The 17,447-nt window shown below is 43.0% G+C and overlaps 1 protein-coding gene across 3 annotated transcripts in view; it reads right to left on the reverse strand.

Moving 5' to 3' along the window:
* Positions 1-13,079: 13,079 nt before the first annotated feature.
* SHLD1 (shieldin complex subunit 1) overlaps positions 13,080-17,447 on the reverse strand; it is a 60,127-nt gene continuing 55,759 nt past the window's right edge. For all 3 annotated transcript variants that reach the window (XM_044444154.1, XM_044444153.1, XM_044444155.1), the window contains exon 3: positions 13,080-13,685. In XM_044444154.1, coding sequence (XP_044300089.1) covers positions 13,213-13,685 — 473 coding nt within the window. In that variant the 3' untranslated portion in view covers positions 13,080-13,212. The remainder of the gene's footprint in view (positions 13,686-17,447) is intronic.

Consider the following 17,447-nt stretch of genomic DNA (forward strand, 5'->3'; position numbering starts at 1 on the left):
CCTTCCCTTCCCTTCCCTTCCCTTCCCTTCCCTTCCCTTCCCCCTCTAACGATCAAGCACCCCTCCAAGCATGCTAAATCTGCATTGCCTGCTTTTTGTTCTAGTTCTACAAAGCTCAAGAGTTCTGGAAAGCCTGCTGATTCCTCCTCAAGGCTGTGGATAGATGGTGCAATTTTGGAGTACCAGTACTGGGAGAATCTTGATCACCATTAGAAATACCAAGCAATTAGTAATGCATTACTAACGTACCATGGGTGAATTTGTTATTTGCTCAAAAAGTAATGGGTCATTTTGGGCAAGAGTGCTCCTTTAATACAAAGTCTTGGTTATGAAAGTTCATTCCATGTATATGAAGTTTTATACACGTGCAGTATTAAGGTGTCTGTGAAGAACTTTGGTTTGGAACTGAGTAGTGAGGCATGATGCCAAGAGTCACCACGTTATGTGTCCCTTCTGACTGCCCATTTTCACAGGGCCTGGAGTGTGGTGATCCCCTGTAATACTTGCTTACCATCACCAAGCACCAGTATGAAGAAGTTGGACCTGGAGGCAGTGCCTGAGGAAAACAGCAAAGAAGATGGAGTAAGTTCTCAGGGAATCTATATGACAGGATGATTGACCATGTAGTGTGTGCACGTGTGTGTGATCTGTTTACTGCACATGTTCTGAAGCTCACAGTACATTGCAGACTTGATAGCAACTCAGAAGATCTGGGGTCAGGTTCCTTGAAGCTCACTGGATAACTTCTGCCAGGCACAGAGTCACAGCCGAACCCCTCAGCCTGACCTACCTCCCCAGGTTGTGTCTGTGAGGAAAGAATAGAGAGATAGAGATCCTTGTAAGCTGCTTTGGATTCTTTGCAAGGGGAAGAAAGGTGGGTTATAAATTTAGTGTGATAATAATGACGATGATGATGAATGGGTGAGTTTTGACTAATTATGAAAGATGGTGGCATCATTGATTAGTATATGAGATGGCAAGTGCAATTGCTTGATTGAACAACTTCAGTGAAAATATCCCAGGAGTCCTTTGCTTTGAGATGTCTCCATTTGCAGCCTACAGCTGAGATGTTACCAGTGAGAGCTGTTGAAAATGATGTGGCTCCAAAGGAGGTTACATCACCCATCCAAGAGTCTGCATGTTTTCCCTTATAGCACAGAGGCTGAGAGAGAGAGAAAATATATCTATAATTTACCAGATCTCAAAACTGTGTGGGTGGAAACTCTAGCTATGGCAGACCACAGACACGCACAGTTCCCTAGGCAGAGATGCATTCACTTTGTGGAATTCAGAAGGGGACTCATTTAGAGAAGAGAGATAAGAAAGATCTAATCTGGGAAGATTTTATGTTCATTTGTCTTTCCTGAAAAATAACCTTGCTACAATTTCTGTGGATAGACTCTGATGCTCAGCTTAAAGAACTGAACCAACCCCAGTGAGATCAAAAGCGTTTGAAGCAGGATTTGCAAAAAATGTGCAAAATATCCCTGTCAAATAATTCTGGAGAAATGAAGCAAGTTCTGTTTATATATAATATGGGTTATGTACTGTGGGAGATGCAGGAAGCACATAGGCCTGTGAGTGCATGTATGTGGCCTACACAAATCTGTGAGATCAACAGGCAGAGACAGGCCAGAGGCTAGCTAGGCTGCATAACATGAGGAAGAATCAGATACTCAGCTTGCTCATCAGTGAAAATCATGACCATCAACCTTCTTTGAGATGCAGGCACAGAGCATTACCTAAGCTGAACCGCTATGGTCCCAGCTTCTTCTTGAGTGGAAGGTGGTAGTCCAAGCACATCTGGAGGGGGCCAGCTTGGGGAAGATTGCCTTACCTCTAATTCTCTGAAAATGCTGTCAACAGTGGGGAATAATGGCAAGAGTCTGATCCTAAAGTGGTGCCATGAAAAAAAATCACTTTATATCTTGTAGCTTCAGTACTTTTATTTCAAGCAGCCAGGGAGACTAAACATTTCACATTGACTATTCCAATTCAGAACTTTCTCATACACAAAAATTGGGGGAGAGGGTGGTTGGAGGACATTTTACAAATAATAGATTAACGAGGTTACCAAAGCCCTCTTGTCCAGGATTGAAACTGTATTGAAATTGGCTGATATCCTATTTGCTATTCATCTAGGCTCTTCCTTTAAAAGCAAACTAAGTCCTATACTTAGATAATGAATAGATCTTTTCCAAGCAAAGGTGCTATTATCCTCATTTTAATTACCCCAAGCATCCCTGCAGCTGAACCCTGCAGCTTGTGCTCTGTCAAAGTGGCAAAGGAGATAATATTTCTGAGAATGATCCATATACCAGAGCAGGCCCTCAAACACTAAAGAAATACTATCAGCATCCACACCTTTTGACACAGGAAACAGACTTGGGAACTAGTGGGAGTGCTTTACATGGAGAAGATGCCAAAATCAACCCTTCATGTAAGGCTGGCAAAATGCCCACCTGAAATGCTGCCAATCACTTTTGACAATATTGAGTTCTGGGAATGGTAGTCCAATTCAGTACCAGGTAGCTTTCCTGTGATACCAGAAACGGAGTGGGAAACCATGTGCTCCAACATGGCTTTATCTACCACCTTCAGCAAGCATTAAGCAATTGATGCTACAACCCAAGGCACCATGCTACAGCCCAGGGCCATGGTGGCTGGAGATGACGGGGGTTGTAGTCCAAACAGTGCTGGGAAAGACTTAGCTTAGGTTATGTTTTGTGCTTCCATCTAGAAAAAGGTTGGTTGGCACGAGCTTGCAAAGAAGATCCCCTATATGTTGGAGAAGGTGCGGTCATTTAGGAACAACTGATGGGCCTCTGGGTGGTACAAGCACTCTAGTCTAAGGCCTCTGGAGTTGTATCGTGTAGCCATGACTCTACTGGAATCGAGTTCGCACTGCTTTCAACAGCCAGTGGGACTCAGATAATGCACCAGAACACAGTTATATACTTACTAGCAGCTGCACACATAGAAGTAAGACAACACCGGAAATTCAGATCTGAATTCACATTTCAGGGATGGTTTGAATCTGGCAATCAGCTTTCTAACCAGAGGTTAGATGTCATCATGGCTAGACCAACTTTAGAGGTGTATTCAGCCACTATGAGTATAATAGGGTGGTTTTCCATTGCCCCAACATCACAGTGCTGCAGCCCATTATGACAGCTACAGTCTCGCCTGCATTTTTCCATACTGAAGTGCCATTGGTATCCCTTGCCTTGGTCTCTGGTTGGTACTGAGACTGCTGCTGCCGCCTAAAGGCAGTTTACTTTGCCAAGGGCCCACAGCTCTTTTGGTGAAGCTGCCTTAAACCATGGGCTTTTCCAGCAGGTGGGTTATTCGCACACTGCCGATACTCGATACTCAGGGTGGCAGAATTATGTACTTGACTATGCACTTACTGGCCAGGCTTGCATGCCATAAGAAACCATGGTGATTTCCTACCCTGGTTGGTCAGCCATGTCATCTGAACTCTGTTGTGGTGTTTCTGTGAGGTACCTTTTGTTTCTAGAATCTGCAGAGGGAATCAATGGTCTGTTGGAAGTTTCCACACTTCACCATGGTTTCTCCATTTGTCTGGACCTGGGATTTCCATTTTGCTTTGTTGGTGTGGAAATAGCACTGAGTTCCATGGAAAGAGCAGACAGAAAAGCAGCTGCTCAGCCATCTGATCTCTATTACTGTCAGCTCCCAGTAAGACACATGCCATCACCCTCTATTCCTACTGGCTGAGCAATGTGCCCATCTCCCTGTTAACGTTTGGAAACAGGAAGCAAATGAACAACTGCAAGGAGGAAGAAGTGGGGAATCACTGCAAAAGTGTTTATTGTGATTTAATAATAATTCCTTTGGGGGCTGGAGTGGCTAGGAAGTATTGCAGAGGTGCAGGTACACTGAGAAGGGAGAAGAGGAACCAATCAGGATTCTTATCATGGAGCAATAGAGTAAGGAAAGAGATTTTGCTCATGGGGGGTGCTGGGATGGGGGGCATGGAAAACATGTTGCCATGAGAATCCTGCAGTCGTCTGACCAGTAAGTTCAGGCAAAAATCTGAACAATGGGGAAATCATTCAGGATTTTTTGCCTCGATGTGTCAGTTATGAGGCTCTCGAAAGAAGCACTATTGGAGGAATCCACCCACCACCTTAGGTTTGCCAAGGGAACAAAGAGGGTAGATCTACAGAGGCAAGACTCTTATTTCCCCTCCTATGTAAGGGAAGGGGATTTGGGGTCCCAGACCTTCTAGAGTAGAGCTCTTGACCCTCTGTCAGCCAGAGTGCTGACTTGCATTTCAGATAAATGTTCAGAGGCTGCATTCCAGGGACAGGTAAGTCCAGTAAATGTGGTAGTGCCAAAGATAAAAGGGGCAGAACCAAGATTACCTGCACGTTGTAGGCTAAAGCACCTACTGCCAGCAACCAAGCTGTCCCTGTTCGAATCTAGCACAGTCTAGGAACAACTCTGCACATAAGTTTGGAAACTAACAAATGATGGTGATAAGAGGAAAGGGACATGGGTTTCTGGGGAATCCTGGAAGAACTGAGACCTCATGAAACTAGATCTGGCCCCTGACCTTCAGTTTAGGCTCAGCACCTTAATTCTAAAAAGGTGTGCTGGAAAACTGCATTTTTCACAGTCCCTAAATTCATAAGCATTATGTGATACAGCTGTAAGAATTCACTTGTAGCTCAGAAATCCAGCAATTTTCATTTGCTCATTATTGCTTGTTTTCAAACGACAATAAAAATATATTTGCAAAAACACACACAAGCATCCTCTTGTTCCTAGTTTCAACCAACAACCACATGCACTTATGGATCCCATAAAATATTCCTGTAAACCAAAGGCCGGTACTGTTTACCTTTGCCTGAATGTGCCTTTTGTGCCTAACCTCAGCTCACCCTCTGGTCTTTTTATGGATCATGCTAAGATGCACCCAACTGCATGTGAGGAGAAGCAAGTGATTTGGCAACGGGTGCCGTTTAAACTTTAAAATAGCAGCTACAGGAAGGCCCCATCAGGACCAGACAGGGAGGGGAGGGGAGGGGAGGGGAGGGGAGCTTACCCTTTCCCTCATAATGAACTCAAGGGCTGCATGCCAGTGGGGCCAAGGGGAAAAGGATGAGGCCAAAGATAGATGGAGCAGAACTAAACATGCCAGCACATTTTTGCTTAAAGCATTGACTGCCAGCAAGCAAATCTTAGGAGAAGCATTATGACCTTTTACAAGGGAGGGACACAACACAGGCTCCAGGAAGTCACCCAGTGAGAGTTAGTTGGGGCCAAGGGGAAGAGACTAGAGTGCTGAATTTGGTCCACCAGCCTGGGGTTCGGCAGCCTTACTGTAGACCATATTGTAACCTGAGTTAGATGGAAAAGCACAATTAAAGAGGATAGAAGGCAAATCTACACAATTTCAATACCAAGAAGCGTCACAATTTGGTGTGAGAGAATAAAGAAAGGGATGAATTCCAAAAGGCTCCGAAATTGGTGAGTTTGAGACAGGAAAGCTACCTCACCCAGAGAAAAGTATAGGAGAGGGTAAGGGTGGGATTCTGTTTACACCATGTTCAATTTAGACCACAGTAAAACATCAGAGATGAAAAACTGGTAAAACAGAGAGATGGGACTAAGCAGTAAGGATATTAGAGAAAGAAAATGGGATAGGATGGTGTCATTAGCACAATCTTTCCCACACTTTAAAAATGTGCAACCTATTTCTGAACTTGTTTTCTGAGCTCCACTCTTTACTAGCAAATCATTCCTTCCAAGATGAGGATCCTTGCAGACACTTATTTATTTAGGATATTTCTACTTGCAAGTCCATGTCAAATTAGACGAGAGGAAGAGTGGCCACAAAAAGGAAATGCATCGTAAGTGGTGGTGGTAGTGGGGAGAGTCCTCCAGATATTCTGGCCTGTGCGTATATCCTAATTCATATTTATAAATGGAAATTTAAAATTCAGCTAGATATACTGAATTATATCCTGCAGAAGGATGGGATATAAATGCTTGTGATAGATAGATAGATAGATAGATAGATAGATAGATAGATAGATAGATAGATAGATGATAGATAGAACCTGTCAGCATGGTGTGGGAGACTGAATATATAAGCAGTTTGCCTTGCTCAGTATGTTGCCTGGATTCTGTTGATGGATAACCTCAAGGCCTAGATCTTTTTTCTGTTGGTGCTTTCCTTTAAACTGGACTTGAACCAAACACCCTGGATGCCTTCAAAGCACTGGGCACTTCTCTGATAGCCCCTTAAATAGAGGTCTTTATAAAGAAGGAGACAAGGCCCCCTTGGATGTCATGAAATCTGTGATGAGATCTTTTATGCTTGGCTTTGTTTACAAGTTAAAAGCAAACACATCAGCATGGTCTGGAGTTAAGAGAAGTGACTGGCTGGCCCAAAGTTATCCAGCAAGTTTCATGGCTGTGCAGTGATAAAAATGAAATGAAATGAATAAAATAGCTGAGCTTGAACCTAGATTTTGGTAGTCCCAGTCCAAAACAGAGCAAACCATTGTGACAGTCCACTGTTCTTACCATATCCTTACATGGTTGCTGTGAAGATACAATGCTACAACTGTAAGAAATAAATAAACCTACTCTGAACTAACCAAACAACAGTGCACCAATATTTCTGCAAGATAAACCTTTCACATGGAGAGTAACAAGGCTAAACCAGAAGGTCTAATTTAGCAAAAATATTGTCAATCACTGAAATCCTCTGGCAATGCTAACAATGATCCAAACAGCAGCTAGCAAGGTATTTTCCACAGTACAATTTTACTCTTATTGATATAGAGGAAGATATCTCTAGGAGCTTAATACACACAAATGTTGCTTTAACATTTTTACACCTCAAGTCTATTTGTTGAACAAGCCGAGGTCAGAAACTCAGTCAGTGGGAGTTCTATGGATGAACTACACCAGCTAAACAGATGTGGTATTTGGCCTATTTTACAGGTTTAGCGCTCTCTCTCTCTCTCTCTTAATGAGACACATCAAATCAGCAGCTAGCTGTCTCCCTGCATTTTAAACATCTGGAGGGCAAGGTACTTGCTTTACACATTCAATAAGGTCTTGCACTTAAAAGCACACACAGAACGTATTTCCAGTTCCCTAAGGCATTATTATATATTCCGTGCTTTACATATATCTTTCCAATTACTGCAAAGTATGGAAGGGGAATTAAACCCCAGTTTGTATCCTGCCAGCTACCTACATTCTGTAGCACTAGCAACACCCTTTACTAATCCAAGCTGCACCCTCCCTTCCCCAAAGAAAGGAGCAGGTTACTCTGTGACAGCCCCTCTGCAACCTGGTGCCTTTCATGTGTGTTGGACTACAGCTCCTACCATCTCCTGGGGATGATGAGGATTGTAATTTAACACATCTGCAAGACATCCAGTCAGAGAAGTCACAGAACCCCGTGCCTATTTGGCAACGCATCAAGTAGGTTAAACCAATGTAGGAAGGCTATTCTTTACAATGCTGGTGTCTTCTCTTGAACTTCTGCTTTATCCATCCACCTTTTTTTCAATTAAAGGCAGCATTGGATTCCTTCAAGAAATCCAATCAATCTGTTTTCTTATTTGCAATAAGGAATAATCCACTAACACTCAAATGGTGCCTGCTTGAACCCAGTTTCTGATCTTAGGAGAAAAGTCACTGAATATTGGGCATAATCCAGCATTCTCCTCCTCCTCCATAAACTTTGTGGAAGAGTAAGCACTGACGAAACATGTTTGGGATACCTGGCAGCACTGCTGTCCTCAAAGCCCTATTCTGGTCGTGGCAAGCTTGATCTGTTGGCCTACAGCCCCCATCATTCCTCCTCCCTGGCTATGGAGACTAAAGCTGATGGGAGCTGTAGACCAAAACTTCTGGAGGATCACAAGTTGCCTCCCCCTGCCCTAACAGATGCCATCCCTTCGCTGTCACCACCACCGGACCCAGCTGGCACGTGGCAGCCTCCCTCCCTCTATTTTACCCTGACTCAATTTTATTTATTTATTATTTATTTAAAACATTTCTATGCCGCCCCCATTGCAACAAAGCCTCGGGGCGTCTCACAACATTCATAAAAAATAATAATTTAAAAACTGGCACTATCTCAGCTATATATATTAAAATCTATAAATACAATAATAATAAACTAACAGTTAAAATAACTTTTAAATAAAAAGGTCTTCGCCTGGCTCCGAAAAGCAAGTAATGACGACGCCAGGCGAAATTCTCTGGGGAGCGCATTCCATAGATGGGGCGCCACCGCAGAGAAGGCCCTCCTCCGGGTACTCACCCTCCTAATATCATTCATGGAGGGTTCCCGGAGGGCATCAGCTCCCGATTGTAGGGGGTGGGAGGGCATATATGGACACAGACGTTCCTTTAGATAACCAGGACCCAAGCCGTTAAGGGCTTTATAGGTCATAACCAACACCTTGAATTGGGCCTGGACTTCAATAGGGAGCCAGTGAAGCTGATGGAGAACTGGGGTTATATGAGAACAATGCCCAGTCCCCATCAGCAACCTGGCAGCTCTATTTTGCACCAATTGAAGTATCCGGATCGTCTTCAAGGGTAGCCCCACGTAGAGCGTGTTACAGAAGTCTAGTTGGGAAGTTACGAATGCGTGGGTCACTGTCGCCAGGCAGTCATTCTCCAGGAAGGGACGCAGCTGAAGGAAGGCACTCCTTGCCACTGCTGTCACCTGAGCTTCCAATGACAACTCAGGGTCCAGGAGCACTCCCAAGCTGCGAACCCTGTCCCTCAGAGGGAGTGCAACCCCATTTAGGACAAGGCCTAAGTCCCCCACCCCAAAGCCCGAGCCACCCACCAACAGGACCTCCGTCTTGTCTGGATTGAGCTTCAGTTTATTGGCCCTCATCCAGCCCATTACCTCGGCCAGGCACCTTGGCCAGGCACTGGTTCAGTACAGCTACTGCCTCACCTGGATTGGTGGAAAACGAGAGGTAGAGCTGGGTATCATCAGCGTACTGATGATTCCGCAGCCCACACCTCCTGATGACCTCTCCCAGCAGTTTCATGTAGATGTTAAATAGCAAGGGGGACAGAATGGACCCCTGTGGGACTCCATGGCATAGCTGCCATGGCGCAGAGCCATAGTCCCCCAGCACCACCTTCTGGAATTGGCCATTGAGATAGGAGTGGAACCACCACAAAGCGGTGCCTCCAACTCCCAATCCCGCTAGCCTATCCAGAAAGATACCATGGTTGATGGTATCGAAAGCCGCTGAGAGGTCCAGGAGAACCAACAGGGACGCGCTCCCCATCTTTCTCCCTGCACAGGTTATCGTACAGGGTGACCAAGGCAGATTCAGTACCATACCCAGGTTTGAAGCCAGACTGAAACGGATCCAGATAATCAGGATAATTTGCTCCTGAAAGTGGTTCTGCCTAGGAAAACTCAAGCATACTACAAGCTTTTGTTTCATTCTACCCTTACTCAGCCTTTCCCCTTCCAAATCAGTATGACTCACAGAGTGCAGCAGGTAACATGAAAAAATATTGATGTATTACTCAGCCAGGACAAAGCATTAGATTTGTTGCCATCTAATGTTCTTATCCGGTTGCTGCCAGCATGCCAGTGAGCTTTGTGAGGGAGACTGACTGAAGCATTGGTTGTTATAATGGCCCTCATAGGCAGAGGCTACCTTAGCAATTTCTCAGGTGGCTGACTCACAACTTCCTCATAATGGGTCAAGCTCAAGGGTACAACAACCCACTGTATATACAAAAAGCACTTAACAGTTAACTTCTATGTCTGCAGAATACCAGACTGTGTACAGTTTAAAAAGAAAAGAATTATACAGATACATGATAGATTTTCTTAAGGTTTCAATGATTTTCTTAAGATGCCAATGTTTTGGAACCTTTCCCTTGAATCTATGGCTCCCTTTTTTCCCCACCACCATCTTAAACAGTCTCTGGGCCTCTGGAACAAGAAACAGTATTTGATTAAAGCTATATAATATAGTTACAAGTTCTGAAGTATTTCAGCAGAGCAGGGAACACATCTAAATAGAACTGATTCTCCAAGTCTCCTCTGACTGCCTGTCACTGATGACTATATTGATATTTCAACCTCACTTTATTTAACATAGGAAAAATAGTTTGCATCTGATCAAATATTGCCAGATAAATTCCTTCTGCAATTTGCACCAACCTCTGTAATTGCTAAAGAATATGCAAGTTTAGAAAAAATCTGCAAGAAAATGACCAAGTCAGGGTCCCTCCCACAGCAGAGTGCTGCATTGGTTCTTGAGCAGCTCATCAAAGATAGGAGAGAATTATCAGTGCTTCTGCAGAGAAGGCATTTGCTGCCCTGGCAGGGATGTGACTAAGGGTTGCACAAGTTTTTCAGCCTTGAGGGCCACATCGGGCATCTTGCTGCAGTGAAGGGGCCTCCACGTGTGCATGCACAAGCACTCACACACAGAAATGGACTCATACACAGTCAGGGTCACTGGAGGAGCTGCGCTGGATCATTTCCTCCCACAGCTATACTCACACATCCTGGATCACTGTATTCAGTGGGGCAACCCAGGCCATGCCCTAGGCTGAAAGCCTATGCACAGTTACCCGAGAATAAATTTCACTGAAATCAGACATGCCTAGTTAAGTTCCACATAAACTGAGAGCACAGTCTCAAAGCAAGAAAATTTCAAATTCACCTAAACTATTGCCAGGGGTGGCACAGCAACAAGCCACTTCAACAAGCTTTGCTGTGCTTTTGGCGAACAGTCATAGATCCATTGCAGAGCCCCTGCTTTGCATGTGTAAACAACCCAGGTTTTGCGTTTGGCATCTCCAGCTAAATCTCTCTCTCTTTTTAAAGATTTTTATTAAGATCTTAAACTAATACTAAAAACATTAATCATCAAATACATCAGACGTACTGGGTCAGCCCCTTACTACATATCTTTTAACATTCTATAGTCATATTCAAATCGATTTGTAACAACTTAAAAACATCTTTAAATCTAAGCCAAGTCCCGTTTCTCCAGCCAATCATAAAAAAGGTCCCAAGTTTATAGAAGTCAGTATCTTCTTTCTCCTTCAGTGAAAAAGTCAATCTATCCATTTCTGCACAGTCCAGCATCTTTTTTAGAATCAGTTCATCAGTGGGATCAGTGGGTAATTCCTCACTTTTCCAGTATTGAGTAAATGCGATCCTCGCCACTGTGATTACATGTAACATCAAATACATTTCTTGTTTGCTAATATCTTCCAGTATAATGCCTAACAAGAAAACTTCAGGTTTAAAAGCTAAGGGTTTTTGTGGCATTTCCTCAAGCTAAGTATTTTAATCCAATACTTTTTCACATTGTCACAGGTCCACAGCTAAATCTCTGATAGTCGTAGGGATGGGCAAGACCTATGCCTGAGTCCTTGGAGAGCTACTGCTGATCAAAATAGAAACCATGTTTCCCTGAAAATAAGACTGGGTCTTATATTAATTTTTGCTCCAAAAGATGCATTAGGGATTATTTTCAGATGATGTCTTATATTTTTTTTTCTTACGAAAGTCGTAAGAGTCCTCCACAATTCCTTTCTTGTACTCAGTGGAATAGCTTTCGTTTTGTACTCATCTTCTCTGGGGGTCAAAATATTATTCCCTTTAAAATCTACCATTAAATCAAGTGTTAATGGAAGACTGATGAGACAGGAGTGGCAATACACGAGTGCATTAAGTACATCCGTTACAACATATTGAATTAGGAAACATATCTGTTTGTTATCAAGTGCGCACGTGTGTTGTGTCTGTACTCCGATTGGTCATTTGTCAGTAAGTCTCAAGTTCATCTGTTTACATAGGCATTTACCTCTCGTTCAAAGGCGCCCACTTGGGTATTTACAAATACTTAATTATAATTTATATTATAATTTATTTTAATCATGTGTTGTAACGGATGTACTAAATGTGTCCGTCTGGCTGACGATCTTAACTGGGGCTTATTTTGTGGGGTGGGGCTTATATTACAAGCATCCTGAAAAATCATGCTAGAGCTTATTTTCCTGTTAGGTCTTATTTTCAGGGAAATATGGTAATACCAGACCAGATGGACCAATGGTCTGAAACTATATAAAGGCAGCTGCATTAGGCTCACACACAGACTTGGGATGTCCCACACCCATGTACAAGGAATATCCTTCAATACCCAACAGCCTGCTCAGTCACTGAGGTTATCAGATGAGTCACTATGGTGGAGCCACAGGGATCTGCAGACAATTTGGAGTCCGCTTGGAGTAAAGCTTTTAGTGTGCTGGCTTCCTCTCTGTGGAGTTCCTTGCCAGGTGAAGGCAGGCAGGTGCCAGCAGAATTTTGTTTTCAGAGTCAAAAAAGACATTTTTACTTCAACAAACTTTCCCTGAACGACCAACCATGGCTTTGTTGGTATATTTTGATTTTTTTTTTTTAAATCTATTTATTAAAGCTTTTATATACAGACCATATTCAGGCTCTCTGAATAGGGATACAATAAAAACAGTAAAAACAGAAATAACTCAACATAGCAATAGTATACAATATCATAAATAAATTTCAATCATGAACAATAGTCAACACCCAAGGCCAGATAAGCACAAAAACATAAACAGTAAATAATAAAAACATTAAATTAATTAATTAATTAATTAATGAACTCACAGTGGTCCAGAGTCAGTGAATAAAAAACAGTATAAAATAGTATAACCAACTTCTTAGTATTTTAACATTAAAATACTAGGAAAATAAAAAGCTTTTTGCCTGGCACTGAAACACATAAAGAGTTGGCACCAAGCACACCCCTTTAGGAATTTTTATTCTTTTGCCTTGTCATTCTTTTTTCTTTCTTGTTCATCACTTGGGAATGGGTTTTTTTTAAATTATAGAACTGTTTATGAATTTCATAAAATAAAAACAAAACAAAATTAAAAAGTAATTGACATTTACCAGACATGTAACATAAGTGTACTGTATAAAGCACAACATGAACACCAGTCATTAAAAGCAACAGCTTTGTGCCATGGAGTGCAATCTGATTAATTCCTGTTTCTATTATATTCTCAGCCTTATCAAGACATTGCAACAATTCATTCTGTACCTCTCTGCACCCCACAAAAAAACATAATCTCTTAATATGAGTGGGGAATCACTCTTAGAAATGTAATAATGTTAGATCAAAAATATTATTTTGTTAGATTTCCTTTTAAAATAAACTGAAGGATCTCATCTGAGAGTCCAGGCATTTGCTTTGTTTCTTCCAAACTAATACTTGTTTTAGTGGAAGTGGAAAAGCAGGTGCTGCTGAAGTGCTGAGGAAGTATCTTATCTGCATCTCGGTTTAAAACCATCTGAGCTATCTGGAGACTCTTCAGAGCGTATGCCATTCCCTCTTGGTCTGTTAGGTCTGCAATTTTGGCAGACACGCTCTGTGAAGCTGCTTCATACGCTGGACTTCCCCCAGATGGTTTCTTCTGGCAGCAAGTTCCATAAAACACTTCCAGAGATTTCTCAATAGAGGGTTCTTCATATTTCCAAGATAAGGGAAGTTCCCTGGGTTGAGATTCATCTGTCATTGGCTGGGTCGTCTCGCAGGGTCCAGGCCACAACGTTGCATCAACTCCAGTGTTGTGCTCTGAGAAGACTATGCTATTTGAGTCTGTTAGGGAAGAAATGGCAAAGCCTCATTAATCACATTGGAATAAGGAATGGCAAATGCAAAAGGCTGGATAGATACTGGACGGTTTGATGTTTATGTTTAGGATATGCAGTTTCAAATCTCTGACCAATCAGTGATGATGGCAAAATTAAAAATGACTCAGTTCAGAATGAATTCCCTCCCTTCAGAATTGCCAAGGCTGTTATAAGCTGAACCTCTCTCGTGTTCAGGCCTGCCTTATTATGAGCTCATCACCAGCCAGCCCTGTCTGCCATTCTACCCCTCTCCCAACCAAACTTATGACCTGGATGGAGTTGGAGAACCAGCAGCTGACAAGACAGGCTGGTAACAAGATGGAAACAGAAGCAGCTTTGCAGGCTGCAACCTTAAGACCAAGCCCAAAGATAGGCAACTGCTGACTGCCCAGTGTTTTTGGACTACAACTCCCAGAATCCCTCAGCATTGCCCATGCTGGCTGGGGCTGATCAGAGGGTATCAGGTGGCCTACTCACTCAGCGAGTGAATGAATATGGTTTCCAATGCCTCACATATGAAGCAATTGAGTCAAGAGGAAACTACAACTACCAGACACAATGATAGCAAAGAATGCCGCTGAGAATATTTAGGAGCAACAAGGATTTAAGGATGAAGACTGAACGCCCCCTCTTCCTCTTGTGAGCCAGTGGCCCCTTTTTACTGTCAACCCATGTCCCTTCATAAGTATGTCTGCTTGGGACAGGTAAGGATGACTGATGCAAATTCCCCTAGACTTGGTTTTTGAAAGATAGTTTTTGGAAAGATGGCTCAGCCTAATCCAGCTGTGAGGTTCACTGTGTGGCCTTGGAAATTCCATTGTCACTCTCAGCCTCACACACCTCCAAAGGTGCTTCTGGGTATATGTGACATAACAATAGTGAAGCATGTTGTACACTGAAAGGGAAAATGAACCAATATTCATAAAAACAAATAGGACCTTCCTTGGAGTTCAGAAGGAAAGAGCCATGCAATGATCTTTTGCTTCTTGAGGCAAAGGGCAAGATGGCAACACCACCTCCATCTCATGTATATAAGCTGACTGAGGTGGCAAGTGCTGCTCACTTCATCACTGGCAACAAATAGGGTTCTCCACCACACCTGAGTGCAGCGGGCTGGCTTAGGGGTACAAGACACACAAGTCTCTCCTCCAAGAGAGGGAATAACTGCCTGGAGAGAAACAGCTGGGGGATTCCCACTGCTGCCCCAGGACCTGCTGTCTGAAGCGGCTGTTTCATGGTACCTAATGGCACCCGGTCCCAAGATGGAAAAGAGAAGATGGAGATCTGAGTCCTGTTCCAGTAAGATGCTGAAGTGACCTTCCCAAGGCAAAGCTCACCCTTTGGGGAATGGACATAGTTAAGAGATAGGTACAGAATACACTTCACATGCTGAACACCCCAGGGTCACTCCTTGCTTCAGAAATAAAGAACCTCAGTGCTTAAGCTGCTGGAAACTTGGTGCCTCTTGCAGGCATCCAATAGACAAGCAGTCTAAAGTGGTATAAGGCAGGCAGTTTCACAGGGTAGTAAGCAATGTTTCTGCAGTTCCAGGGATCAAAACAAATGCTCTGTTACCCCATGCTGATCTATCATCAGTGACCCAAAATCCTATAGCATTACTAAAACTAGCACCATTTAAGAATTAGTATCTGATATGCATCTGATAGGAGACTTTGTATTACTTGAATACTGTGGCTAAAACATGTGAATGGGGGAATTAAGATGCTTAGAAATGCTTGCAATTTTCTTTTAAAATCTAGACAATTTAATAAAACCAAAGAACAATGTAGAATGGGAAAAGATATGCAAACTACTGTATCATTTTTATTCCAGGTGTTACACTTAGTCACATACCATTCTCTCTCCCATCTTGTTTATTGAATGAAAAGGGGCCGCAGGAAGTTGGGATCTTGAGCAGTGCATTGACAAGGGAGAGCAGCTGCTTAACTGCTTCTCCATGGAACTAATTTCCACCCAAAGTCACCCAACTAGATTCCCCCCTACAAAGTAAAAGACATGCAATATCTAAAAGATACGTTTCTCGGTGGCGGCACCCACTCTCTGGAATATCCTCTCCTGGATGGTTTAGGAGGCAGAAAATGTGGTGGGTTTCAATATGCCTTAAAAACATACGTATTTAACACAAGCTTTCCCTGGCTGGTAATGAATTAGCAAGATGCTATCTCATGTGATTTTTTTCTGCTATTTTAAAACATAATTTCTCTTTATTCCTCTTCATTTGTTGTAGCTGCAATTGATTATGAATTGTTTTGAACTGTCAAGATGGCATGTAAACCATCTTGCCCAGTATGGTTAACACTGACCGGCAGTTCCTTTCCAGGGTTTCTGGAAAGAATTCTTCCAGCCTCTAGATGCTGGGGACTGAATCCAGGATCTTCTGCAAGAGAAGCAGGGGCTCTAGAATTGAGCTACACCCCCACTATTTGTTAGGTATTATTGCTAAATAAAGAAATGTCCCCCTACCCCCATGGAAATGCAGAAGGCAAATGATGGAAAAGAGTTACTCACCAACAACACATACTTTTACTCCCAGTGACTTTTCCATTTTATTTCTTTCTTTATTTTATTTAATTTAATTTTGATTGATTGATTCTTTGAAGGTGTCCTTTGCAGACTGAACCTAAGTTCTGCTATGGTCCACCACATGGCACACTCTGGAAGTTATTCTTAGCAGCACGAAGAGCCACCTGCAAATTTGCCATTACTGTGCAGATACACATAAAAGACCAGCACCTTAAATCAAGCTGCTCATGCAGCTTGGAGGCAAATAAGGGATCAGGTACAAGGAACCAGTTCCTGCCAAACTGATCAACGGAGAACAGTAAGAGGAGAAATACCATTTATTATTTATATATTATCATCAGTGAAGTATGACACTTCGGTTGAACTTACGATGAGCTCTTTCACAATTTACAGTGTACTACCCAGGTAGCAGGCAATAGCCATTGCTCAGCACTTTTCCTCTCCTTAGAAGAAGTCCTCAAACTTGCTTTTCTGCTCTGTTAAAGATCCTGGAAGCTTAAAGTATACAACTCCAATATGAGGCATGTCTGTGAAACCAGTTCCACCTCACAAACTACACTCTCCCCAATCCCCAGCCTGGCTGAAGGAAGCAAACACCAGGCTCCTTGCCTTCCTTGCCCCCAACTTTGGCCTGCTCAGAGCCCACACCTGCGTACTCCTCAGTGCTGTCAGTATTTGCATGACAGCACTAAGTAGATGCACCCTTCAGCACTCCATCCTTTGCAGGGTAAGAGAAGACTGGGGAGAGGCAGCACTGGGACCTTTTAAAACACACTAATACTCTCCTCCATCTATTCAGGACGGGGCTGCCTGCACAGATTTTATTCTGCCCTTCTCCTCTACTATTTTTTGGTGCATAACACATCCACATACTAGTCATCTACCTGACTTATATAATTTAATAAAAGTAGTCTTGCCAGTCTGCTGCAGCAAAATAAGTCTTGTGGCAACTTATAGAGTCTGTAAAAGAAGGTTGCTTACCTGTAACTGTTCTTCGAGTGGCCATCTGTGCAGTCACACATATGGGTGCTGTGCCTGCGCAGTGCCTTCGGCCAGAAGATTGAAAGCTAACGGTTTCTGGCAGGAAGCTCCGCTCCCCCTCCCCCCTATAGCTTATATAGAGTGGAGCGTCCGCCATTTTGTTCAGTCTTTGAAGACCAAACATTTGCCCCCATGTGGAAAA

Source organism: Varanus komodoensis, unplaced genomic scaffold, assembly GCF_004798865.1.
Source record: "Varanus komodoensis strain SLA01 unplaced genomic scaffold, ASM479886v1 scaffold44_3, whole genome shotgun sequence".
NCBI classification, from domain to species: Eukaryota; Metazoa; Chordata; class Lepidosauria; order Squamata; family Varanidae; genus Varanus; species Varanus komodoensis.